We start from the raw sequence: 13,050 nt of genomic DNA, 5'->3' as shown, positions 1-13,050 counted from the left end.
CTTGCAGGTTGCATCCTGTGAGAAAAGTACCACATAAAGCATTCATGCTCTTTACGAAAAAATGTTAAAAATATTAACTCTTTTACAGAAGTGCTTTAAAAGCAGGTGTTAACTGATAAAATGAAGTAAAGGTTCATTGTAAACATAGCATTAAAAAAAAATTAGCTAAACTCTCCTGTGCTGCCTCAGAAAACTCAAAGATTTCTTGCACCCTGCCTGCATCTAAATGTTGAAAAATGCTTTCTTTAATTAATTAATACTATAGCACTAATTAATTATACTGATGCTGTTACTTCATACTTTTAACATTTCTTGCACATGTACTTTTTATAGCTGTCACATGTTTGTGATCAATTACAATGGCTCTGCTTTATTTTAGAGTAAACGGTAATAATGGTGAACTTAATGATGAAGATCCAACTTACTATGAGATGAGGTGTTTCATTCCTTATTAACAAGTTTTTTTTGTTCTTTCTTACCATATTCAATATATGTAGCAAAACACTGAATTTTAAATATTTATTCAAAAGGAGACTGTCTAAACAAATTAATACTAAAGAGACTATAATTTATTAATCTATTACTTTATAAAATTTTGTCACTATTTAAATATTTTATTTTTAAATATTAATGAAGTTTGCTATATTTGTTACTTTATTTTCATAACAAATTGTTCATGATTCTTTTTTTTCTGGGTTCATGAGGAGAGTTCAGTATTACTTTTGAACTGCTAGAATAGTGAAGAAATGTGTAAATCAAAACAGTAAAATTTTCTGTGGAAAAAACATCCAAAAAACCTAGCAGTGTTGAACTTACATTTGGCTAATTTGCCCTGACAATGATTTTTAAAACTTTTTTTAGCTGCACTATTTGAGGTAATGATAATTGAATGTAATTTTTCTTTTTTTAATCTGTTAAGTGAATTCTATGAAATTTTTCAGTGGAAAGAGAAAGAATAGTTTCTGAATTACAGTAATTTCATGATTAAAAGCCACACCATTTTGACTAAAATTTTGGTCTGAACCCAAAGTGCGGCTTATAATCCGGTGCAGCTTATATATGGACAAAGAATGAAAAGTTACTGACACCCGGAGATGCGGCTTATACTCAGTGCGGCTTATAATCGTGAAATTACTGTACGCTGATACACTGCTATTCAACTATAAGTACATGCAAATTCTTTTTACAGGAGTGAGTTATATTGATTGATTGAATATGAAACTGCTTTGTTGTCACTTCCAGGTGAATGAGCATCTTCACACCGCCTTACAAAACACTGATGATTTGTTCTTTTCTTTTGGTGCAGCACCATTGAACCCCTGTATTTCACCTACGGGATCTTGTTTGCCTGTGGCTGTTCCTTTGCCTACCAGCCATCCCTGGTCATTCTTGGGCACTACTTCAAGAAGCGCCTTGGGCTGGTGAATGGCATTGTCACCGCAGGCAGCAGTTTGTTCACAGTGTCCCTGCCCTTCCTCCTGAAGGCCCTGATCAACTCTGTCGACCTCTACAACACCCTGCGGGTCCTTTGCATCCTTATGTTCGTTCTGTTCCTGGCTGGATTTACGTACAAACCTCTCATTCCCAACACCAAAGACAAGGAGGGAGGAAAGAAGGGAAAATTCAAATTACCTCCTGCAAAAAAGATTTGCAATTTCTCAGTTTTCAAAGTTCTCAGTTACCGAATCTGGGCTTTTGGGATCCCAACTGCACTTTTTGGATACTTTGTGCCTTATGTTCACTTGGTAAGTGCACATTTTTTCTGATGTGTAATGTATTTGAAACTATACATACTTGCCTTGCCTGCCTTTGTGTTATTGATTTAGAAAGTAATTTGTGATAGGAAGCCAGATTTAAACTGCAAGTTGTGCTGGGGAGAAACACAAAATTAATTTGGATGTTGTCTTATCAAAAGAGTGCTTTAATCAGAAGTATTAGTTAAACCGGTTAAAGTCTTTGTCCTCAATACAAGGTTTAAAATACTTTCACCATGAAAAGAGAGATTTGAAAAATATTCTATGCTATTCCAAAGAGAAATCTTTATTTTGCTACTCAGCTGCATATGTTGCCAAAAACATTTGTGTGTTTTAGAGGAAGTATAAAGGGAATATAATGGGAAACATGTTAGAAGTGTAATTTTTGTTTCTTTGTATTGAGGTGTGTCCAAGTTTTTAGGATCTATAGTATTCACAATTTCTCAGCTTTATTAAAAGCAAAGTACCTGGATTTTTCTGTCTCTCAAACTTCAGCCTTGTAGTTGACTAGTACAGCAGTACTGTTCCTCTTACCCTGTCCCTCCCTGATGAGCTGTGTTTTACTGCTGTATTCAGCAGCTGATGCAGCTTTAGCTTCTGGTGATGGGCAAGATGTCAATTAGCCATTTTCTGCACATGTACTAGAGTTGTTTCCCTAGCAGATTTTTTTTTCTGTAGTACACTCCAAAATTAAGAAATTTAGGTGCAACTGATGATATAGATACATGCATCTGTATCAGGCTGGCTGGCACACATTGCACTGCTTAAATGGTGAGTTATTCTTGGACAGCTTCCTGGTGATGCTCTCTAAACTGAAGTGGTGCAAACCAAAAGGCTTAAAAGGGAAGGGTGGGGAAAAAGCCCACAATCTCCAATGAATGTTGGTTTGAGACCATTACACATCCTCCTGTTAAGAGTGTTTGATAGAGCATGGGCTAGTAGAACTCAGTGTGAAAACAGAAGGGTCATTTTAATATTCATTATTCATCCATGATAGAACAGTGAGATTAATGATAATAAATACCTTCACTTCTGTCAAAAAATCTTCAATACCTTAGAAGTCATTTTTTATGTGATATAGCAAGTGGTTGTCACTGCTTTCTGGTAATTGGTTAGATTACTGACTGCATCAGATACTTATTTTTAAAATTACCTTATGGTGGGGCCTATTGTGTTTTTGAGCAGCTGTAAACTGACTTTTATTAACAGTTAGTTCTTAGCTTAGTTTTTAATCATATAGATCTTATTGTATAACACTTCAAATTAGCCTGTTTCAAAAGACTGTGAATCCAGATGACACCTTATGCTATTTTCCCATAAGCTTTGTAGATATGCTTTAAAATAAAACCAACTTCAGAGGAGTAGGAGTCAAGTGTTCTAGAGTAAGCTATTGGATAGGTCATAAAAGATTCCTAATCCTTGCAAAGAACTGAAGAATAAGGCTTCACAAGTAGGCACAAAGAACTTCTAAAATATATTTATTGAACAAAAAGCTTGTGACTTTTTGTGAAGATGCTTGTATTACTGCTTCCTGTTTATAAATCAGACTAAAACAGCTAATTGGCTTGTAGAGAACAAAGCCCCTTATACTATACTATATAATAATATAGTGATATGATTTTTTCTTTCTATAGGGTGCTCACTCCTGTGGAGTGCTTTCCCCCCATCAGACTGGCACAAATTCTGCTTACAAAATAGATCTCTACTATAGGAAAACAATTTGATTGAGGCTGTTTCTAATATAGTGTTTGATAACTCTATAACTCAAAATTATATGAAGATACTCTTTTTGCTCAGAGTTTCAGAGAAACCATGATGCTTAAGTGTTTATAACATAAATTTTTCAGTAGTAGACACATGCTTTGTATGCCCCCTTTGAGAAGGGAAGCTTCAGCTCTTAGTAAAACTTAGACTGAATAGCTCTTGTCAAAACCACTCCCTGAAACCCACAAGTTTTTATTTTAATTTAGTTGTATTTAAATATTCAATTTTACTTAAAGTCCCTGTGGATCTGTATTTGAGAAAGTGAATAAATCAGTGTTTATAAAGGCACAGCATGGATTGTGCCCTTCAACACAGATACTTCAGCTCAAGTAGATATATCTGGATGTTTTTTATCCTAGTTTTGTCTACTTTTAATTAAAAAGCCACACTTTGTGTACTTCCTGAAGTACATAGAAGTATGCACTTACAAAAAAGTCAACGGCTATAAGAGAAAATAAGGTTTTTCACTGATGCAGCTACCAAACCAGAGACTACTTTCCTCAGCTTTTGAAATCAAAAGTTACTATTATGTTACTGTTTATTGTATTTTAAAAACTGCAGTAATACTGGAGAAGGAATATGATCCTTAGACAAGTGACAGCTTTTGTTATGTTAAAATTCTTGAATCTTTCCCAGTGTTAGGCTGACAGCAGCCAGACTGCTAGGCAGGGATGCTGGGTACAAGTGCCCTAGGAAAAAAATACTTACACAGGGAAAGTCATGCCCTCTGACCTGGTACTTGTACTCACCAAGTCCTGTTTTTCCCACCTGGAGAGACAGCTTCTGCCAGGATGGCTGCTATTGACCCTGTGATGAAGCACAGGTGGCACAGACCCCACGGGTTGGGGTCCTTGTGTGTCACCATTTGGCCCATGGCATCTGGGGGCTGCAGGCTGGGTGTGCTGGAGTCAGTCTGGAGCCACTCTGCCAGCCTGGCACTGCTCAGGAGCTCCTGAGGTCCCAGCCAAGGGTCTCTGTGAGCTTCTGTACCATCCCCAGTCTCTGTTCATGCCTCTTGTGTTTTCTGAAGCCTGTTGGAAAGGAGAATACATGCTGTGACCCCTGTATTAAACCCTGTATTAAAAAAAAAAAAAAAAAAAAAAAAAAAGTTAAAAACTTTCTTGGGCTTTGAAATAACAGAATTAGCCAAGTCTTTGCAATTTAACTCTCTGCACTGTATTTTCTATGTGGAGTAGAAGCTGTTAAAACTGAAGAAACAACCTGCTCATTAAGTAACTCTAATTAAAATTAAATGCACTAACGAATTGATTATATGGTATGCTAAATAGGAGCTGGTAACTCTTGCCAGCTCTTGACATGAATCCTGACTGGTAGGTATCAGGCATCAGATTCCTTTTGGCTCTTGCAGGCGAGAACCAAAAGGGAGAGCTTTTCTTATCCCAGTTTAATTGGTGTCAAATTCCATCAATAGGTGTTCCATTACATGTAACTTGGGAATTTGGTTGAGATAAAGACTATAAATAAATTTTGACTTAAGTTTATTATATACTTTCAGCATTAATTGAGATTGCTGAAGAACAAACTGATAGATCATAAGATGACTAAATCAAATGGTATTCCTCTCAATTTTAAAACCAGTCCAGACTAGTGATTGAGAATTTTTTTTTTTTGGTGCCTCTCTAAAATAGTCAGACAGACAAGTAAAATCCTTGCTTAATCTTTTGGTTTAAATTTCTGCATTCGTAACAGCAATCTGTGGAGATAGTGGAAAATGCTCTTTCCAAGTGTTTTTAGTAAGGACTATCTCACAAGGAAATGAAATATATTGAAAAGAAAGCATACCTAGTCTCTGTGCCACTTGTCCTGTGCTTGTTTCAATAGTAAATAGGGAACTTGTGTTTTTCAGCAGTCTCATGTTAAGGGCTTAGTGTTGCTCTCTTACCCTTAAAAAATATTTACTCAATCAGGATCATGCATCCTTAATACTTAGGAGCTTCTTAGGTCATTTCTGTTAAAATTTGATACAAGGTCACATGCTCGGTAGCTTGAAAGATGTGGTTGCTTTTTGTGCTTTATTTAGCAGGGTGAAAAGAAATACTGCTTAAAATGGATGTGGTCACTCCCTGGTCTTCTCTAAGCAGTGACTAAAGTTGTTACCAGGTTTCAGTGTGAATTTAGGAAAATATTAATTATGACACCCTTACAAAAAGGGACCTGGTATTGTTATTTTGATGTAACAATATTCAGCAAAATACTGCTAGGACTGATATCTTAATACTTTCAGTGCAGTGTTTCAGTCCTGTAGTAATCTCTCTTGGGGTGTTTACAAGTATGGTTTGATTTAGCAGTTGCTTTTATTAAATGCCTCTTGCTAATGATAGGTCCTGTCTTATTTATAGTATTTGACATCTTGCAGGATGAAAAACTGAATTTAACAACCAAGTAGTTTTTAAAAAATGCACATGTTATGTGTTCTACTTTTAAAATAAGCAACTGGATGGTAGATAATGCAATAAAAATGTGTATTGATAAAGTTTACCTTTCTAAGTTTAAATATTTTTTATGAGGAAAATACTCCTAAAGAATGACTAGATATATTTGAAAACTAGGCTTATGGTTTAAATATGGTTGCAGGCTTGTGTACAAAGCTACCCATTAATTGATATGCAGTGTGAACATTACTGTGGCACTGACTGTCCTCTTAAAACTTTAGAATAGCTCAGGGAAAATATTTCAGTATTGCTCTCCTTGCTTTTCTGCCTATTTCTTAATTTACTGTGTAAACCTGGCTTTTCCTTTTGGTGCTTATCCATGTTCATATTCCACAATGGGTACGTACTCACGTATGTAGAGATTTTTGGTTAGCTGTAGCTGTGTGGAATGTATGTGTTCTGTTTGCTTCATGTTTAAGGGATGAAAAAATGGTTTGTATTTGGCCATTTTTTCCAACAACTTTCTTAGGATAATCTGTCTTGGTAGCCAAATAAGTACTGGATTTCATGTCCTCCATAGATAGATGCTGAAGATTCAATGCCTCATTGCTTCTCCGAAATCTGCACATGCCAGGAATAGGCTCATCTGGACCTCCAGAGAACAGGGAAGTGAGATTGCAGACCTAATGCTCAGGGAAAAAGAAGGTAGATAGTTCTGCTGAGAAACAAAACATCACCTTGGACTCAGCTCTGAGATTCTTGGAAAAGAAAATACATCTCAGAATGAAAAGTCAAGATACTTCCAAGCAATCTTATTCATGGGAGAGTCATGAAGCTGGCTAGAGTTGCTGTAGAGTACATGTTAGTCAAAAGAACTTTTTCATGCATATAAACAAACTCGTTTTCTTGGCTACATCACAAAATCAGACAACTTGGATAAATATTAGTCTGTCCTCTGGGTGGCTGTGTCTGTCTCCAGATCTTGTGTTTGTCACTTAGAAATTGTTGGGTCTAGTGCTATGCCCATGTAGTCTGTCCTTGGACAAAAAGATACTGCTCTCTGCTGGTCTGTGCTTCCTGTCTTTTGCTGGAGTATCCATTTTGTTCCTGCTCTTTAGATAAGTAGTCTTTTTCACTTTAGAAACATAGTAATTAATGGGAGGACTTGCTGGTATGGATTAGAGTTGATGCAGACTTTTTTTCCAGATTTGATTCTTCCCCCCACCTTCTGCTCTGCTCTGTTGTGTCTTTTGTGTGATTTAACTGTTCTACAACTACTTTATCACTTTGGAGTACCTTTTAAAATTAAGCCTTGAGGATGACTTGGAGTTCACCTCTGTTTTTTTGAACCACCTCTTTTGACTTGTCTCTGTCCATTTCTCACTCTCTATCAGTGATGTGCTTTGTTTTTCTTAATAAGACAGCAGATTCTGCTGTGCAAATTCAGTGTGTTTGAACCTTTGTCCCCTAAAGTATGTGCCAAGAAAAACTGTTGTCTTGTGCAATCAGCTTGGAGAAATGAAGAGCCAAGTTCTTGTGAGATCCTCTGTAGTTACAGCTTGCAGACGAACTTGTCTGAAATTCTTGCTATGTAATTTGAAAGCTGTATTTACTTCCATATACTCTGGAAGTTTCTGAAACTTATTCAGGACAAAATATCTATTCTGCCTATTAAGAAAATTTGACATTTTCCACTTTTAAACTGAATCTTCCCCAGGCAAAAGCTTTGGGTCATTAGGAAGAATTATACTGGAAAAATATAAAGAGGGTATAGAAACCACCTAAGATTTTTCAGGCAGATCTGGGCTGCCATACTGGGGTAAGCTATGATAGTCAGGATGAATCTCGCTGCAGTGTTTGATGTTCTGCCCAACAAGACCCTAATCATCATCCATTACATTTCTTACAAATATTTCTGTAACTCTTTAAGCCTCCCCTGAGAGGAAAGCACACTGATCTTGTGTGGTTCAATGTGACATCTCTAAATTGCATCTCCTCATTTGAGAAATGAGTGTTTTAGCTTCTGCCCTTGTCCACAGACAGTGGCAGTGGCTCTCTGCAGTGGGAGACTTGCCCAAGGAGCCGTAATTGAAAGGATTTACTTTGTGATATGTGAAGCTGTTCAGGTTTTGCATTGTGTGTAGAGTCCTAATCCTACACCTCTCTCCTCCTTTTAATTCTTACGCCCCTGGATTCCACAGTGGAGACAAATGGAAGCACAGAGATAAATATTTTCCTCTGTGTCTGAGGGCAGAGCGTGGTAAAGAGTCTGATATGTACTCTAAGGACTCTAGTAACCAAAAATCTCTTAATTTTAATGTACCAAGTCTGCATATCCACAGTAAAGTGCACACACAACGCATCTTGTAAGGCAATAACACATCAGTTCTTGTAAGGTAAGTACTATCTGTTTTGTGAACCACCTGTGTTATGTCATAAATTTGCTACTTTTAGAATGTTGTGTGAAGTAATGCTGAATATCCAATGGGTGCGTCTGTTTTGTTTTTTTTTTTAATTCAAACTGGGAAAAAACAGCCTCCATCACTCCATTCACTTGCTTTTATGGGCTGCTGTTCAAGAAACTTCTTCAGTCTACCACATTTTTTATTTCCCAGAATCTGCTGTTTGTCTTGTAATGGTAGGAAAGTATTTTTAAATTATGTCCACTACTAACTGTAACTATGTGTCTGTAGTATTCTAAAAGAGCTAAAACTAGGTATAGCTGTCAGTTTTAGCACTATTACCTTTCTCATCCACTTAATCTATCATATTTCTTTCTCCAATGGAAGACTAACAAGACACGGGTTTTGTTAAGGTCTGATGTAATTATGAAGCAGGTATCTCTTAGACCCAGAATCTTCAGTGGCTCCCCATACTTTACTTGCTTTTCTAATCTTTGCATTTATCTCCCTTCAGATCTCAACATCTGCTGCAGTTTGACTGCCCAGGTTAGTGAAATTTTCCCCCTTTATCCCACTTCTATTTTCCCATTTCTGTCATTATCCTGCGAACCCATTTCTTTTCTAGTATTCCTTAATGTCGACCTGGAGGTATTTATTCTTGGTTAGATCATCCACTTTGGGCATTGATGGGGGTGGTGGGAAATGAAATAAATTATTTCCTACTTAATACTTGTAATTGCTATTGAAAGCAAATTTTAGATATGTTTTTCAAATAAGTACTGAAGACTAATAAGTACTATAGGTACAGAAAGAACAGAAACAAAAAAGAATAAAACATAGGTTTTCTGGGGGCTTTTTTAGAAGTTAATTAAATTTAAAAAAGAAAATTAGGTAGTAGGTATGCTCAGGTGCAAACTGTGTGGTGACCCTGAAGGATAAGAGCAAGATATTCCTCAGGTCTGTGCAATACTGCCAGGTTGAAAGGTCTGAGTTTCATTGTGATTGCCTTTGTATCTGTCTCTAACAGCACACTATTTCATGTACTCTGGCATAGTAAAACTGTTCTGACAGCAGATGGAAAGTATAGTTCAAAGTTAGAGTAAATTGCAAAGTGTTAGCCTTTTTTTTTTTTTTTTAAAGTTTTTATGCTATTTTAATGGTAAACTCAAAATCCTGTCTTTGGACACTTGAAACATCTTGACTCGAACTGAGCTCTTCAAACTCTTCACGTGCCTGGAAGCCTGAGATCACAGCTGGTTTTGCCCTGCTGTCCTAATACAGAGTAACAAACACTGATTGCCAAATTCTTTCACTCATATACAGACCGCCTTTTGTGTCCAGTTTCTGCTCCAGGACCAGCTGTATGGAAAACCTCTTTGCTTTTTAAGTCTATTCAGACTTGTGAATATCTCACCGTATGTTCTGAATCTTCTGTTGAGATCTCAGAACCTAGCTCTTTCTGTTTTATGGTAGTAATTGCCGAATTCTGAGCTGTTGTTCAGATTATTTTCTGATTATCAAGTTAAGTTTTTCATTACTGCTGAGTGGAATAACTCCTAGAAAAGGGAGAAGTGGTTTTGGATTGCTCCAGGCAGGGGGAAAAAAGGGAACATATATGTCTGTATCCTGAATAAGGACTGTATCTCTGTATAAGAAGAAGAGACTATCATTGTTTTCTTTCCTTAAGATTTAAATGAAAATTTGACTGCTTGATTCAATTTCTCAAGGCCCTGACCTGTTAGGTACTTGGCAGTGCATTTAGGCCTGTCTTGAAGAATTGAAATAGTTGAGAGCTTTCTTCTGTTCCCCAGTGGAATGAGTCAAGTGCTTCACCCAGGTTTGTGACAACTGGGTGGGATTATGACCATGCCCACAAGTAGATCTCTAGTACTGAAGTGCTGTGGATGCCCTGGGGATTCTGTGGTGGTTGAATACAGGTTTGAGAATCTGTTTAGATTTTACTTGCCTAGGTCCTGTGGTAGAAGGAGTCTGGTTTTGAGAGATGTGACATAAGTAGCACAGATGCTGTTGTTGAGCAAGGATGTCAACCTCTCTTAGGACGCAACAGTAGCACTGTATAGTATTTGTGCAGGATATCCTAATCCTTTGATATTCCATAAAATGTAGCATATCATATAATGTGCTCAGTTTTAATTATATAAATTGTAAACCAATAGCATTTTATTATGTTAGTAAATGCCACAAGGGTTTGAAAAGAATTCCTTATGTTTTTACAAGTGTAATATATGGTAATGTTGGAAAATTGATTCCTTCAGTCATAGGTTTCCTCTTAATCAAATATGCAGCAGAGTTTTACCAAGCTAGAGCTAAATGAGGAGTTTTTGAGTTGTAACACTCAGTAAGTGTTACATATATCACATATATCTGTGACTATCCTAGGACATCCAACAAATCACTTTGGGAATCATAGAAAATAAGGCTTGGAGGTATGCTGGTACTTTATCCAATGTACTCAAGTTTTTTTTTTTTGTTTGGTTTGTTTGTTTGTTTTTTGTTGTTTTTTTTTTTTTTTTTTTGAGTGCCACCTTACTTTGGCGTAGGACCTTTTTAAGTGATTGTTTAAAAAATACAGTAAATTCACGAATACAAGCCGCACTGAGTATAAGCCGTATCTCTGGGTGCTGGCAAATATTTCGGTTTTTGTCCATAAATAAGCCGCACCCGAATATAAGCCGCTCTGTCGTTCGCAGCAAGGACCCGCGTGCAATTAGTAACAGAACTGCGGGAGGGCGGGGTTTACTGGCTGAGCTAAGGCTGTGCAGGCTCGGCCCGCTAGGGGCCGCTGACGGGGCCAGGTGGTCCAGCACGGTGCTGCAGCTCGGGGCCGGCCGCCGCTGCCACTGGGCTCGGTCACCCCGGGTCGGCGCTGCCCCACGGCGGCAGGCAGGGACGGAGCTTCCCCTGCTCCTACGGCAGCGGCGGCGGGCGGGGACAGAGCTTTCCCGCGCCCGTGGTGCCGGCGGCGGGCGCGGACAAAGCACCCCGCCTCCTCCCCGAGCCGCGGCAATGGCTGCGCGGGGCTCCCGGAGCTGCGGCAATGGCGGCGCGCCCCCCCCCCCCGTCCTCCCCTGGCTGTGGCAGAGGAGGAAAGAGAGCTCTCCCGCCTCTCTCCCCGCCCCCCGTGCTGCCTGCAGGGAGCCAGGGCAACACAGTAACACCGTAACAATCACGGAATGCCGGCTTTTACTGGCAGGTGCTTGGCTCGGCGCCCTGGCTGGCACGTCTGGGATTGTAAATGTCAGAAAATTATTCACATATTAGCCGCCCCCGACTATTAGCCGCACTTCCGGGTTTCCACCAAAATTTTTGTCAAATTGCTGCGGCTTGTATTCGTGAAATTACTGTAATCTTTATTCATAAGTCGCACTTATCATATTTTTGCAAGGTCTTTCTTTTGGATTCTGTACACATGGTTCATGTAATAATGAGTAATGAAGAAAACAGGACATTAAAAAAAATCAGCTGAGGCCATACTGAACAGTATGTAAAGGTCATGTCATATCCTGAATTTATCTATTTTATTATTCTTGTATTAGATGTGTATTCTAAACTGGCTCATAAGAATTACGTTTGAGAGAATTCCTAAATGCTGGAAAAAGTCAAGATTTGTTACCTCTGCCCTTCCCTCTATAGGCAAGGTTTGCTACCTACCATGTAATAGAGAGAAATTAGAATTATTTGTTTGTTTTCTATTTTTTTCCCACAAATCTGTGTTGGTCCTTAGTTTGTGATGTTACCTGTTAAATGTTTAACAATAGTTCTGCTGTTATTCTGGATATTCAGATTAATGTGACTGGCCTGTAACTCTCTAGGATGTCCTGATAGTAGCTGATTTTGGACATAGTTGAGTTTTTGAGAGTAAAATAGGCCCTGAAAACAGCTTTAGTCCACAAGAAACAGCTAGAATTGAGACTGTAAAATAAGGATTGAAGTCACAAATCGGAATAATTTAAAAAAATGTTTTAAAAGAGTAAGTTTTATCCAGCAATTTAACTCTCATCCCTTGTGTCCATAACACGTCACTTCTTGTGGATCCCAGACTTTATTCTGCATCCTTGTGCTCAGTCAGTGAAGCTCACAATGTGAGCTTCCAAAGATGTGTGTGTGCCTTATCTGTCTTGCTGCTGCTGCCCAAACCACACCAAACCACTGATTTCCTTCCTATGTCTTTAAGATAATGCTAGCAGCTCTGAGATTTGGAAATTATTATTATTATTATATGGCTTCAGGACTAGCTATTAAAAAAACCCCTCAAAATTATTTTAACTGTTTAATTTTTAATGCTCAGGGTTTTTATGTTAAATATGCTTAACAGTTAATCTGTTAACTGTTATGATCAGTTTTACTTAAGAAATACAGATTGTTCTGAATCTTCATGATGCAGGAATTATTCCACTGAGTAAAGAAGATTAAACAGAGTAAGAGAAAATTTTTGTTGGCATGTAATGAATCACTTTGTTTATTTAATTTTTTCCTTTGTCTTTACATAGTTTAAACTGACAAGAGATCAAGAGGTATTACCACTGCTGGGGAAGTGTGTAAGCAGGAATTATTTGAAGATGTGTATATGCATACTTGTCATGTAAAGACACTTAGCTATAGCAATATTTCGTAGAAATTATTTCAGGATATTGGCACTCCCTTAAAAATTGATCCAGGTTAGGTATTAGTAATGCTATTTCTGTCTCTTAAAATGAATTTCAACTTTTCTGCAGA

The 13,050-nt window shown here is 37.8% G+C and overlaps 1 protein-coding gene across 1 annotated transcript in view; it reads left to right on the top strand.

Moving 5' to 3' along the window:
* Window positions 1–13,050, top strand: part of SLC16A10 (solute carrier family 16 member 10) — a 62,342-nt gene that overhangs the window by 39,229 nt on the left and 10,063 nt on the right. Inside the window, exon 3 of the mRNA XM_033056623.1 lies at window positions 1,307–1,745. Coding sequence (XP_032912514.1) covers window positions 1,307–1,745 — 439 coding nt within the window. The remainder of the gene's footprint in view (window positions 1–1,306; window positions 1,746–13,050) is intronic.

The sequence above is a fragment of the Catharus ustulatus genome, chromosome 3 (assembly GCF_009819885.2).
Source record: "Catharus ustulatus isolate bCatUst1 chromosome 3, bCatUst1.pri.v2, whole genome shotgun sequence".
NCBI classification, from domain to species: Eukaryota; Metazoa; Chordata; class Aves; order Passeriformes; family Turdidae; genus Catharus; species Catharus ustulatus.
The sequence above is the reverse complement of the archived record's forward strand: the minus strand, read 5'-3'. Positions and strand labels throughout refer to the sequence as shown.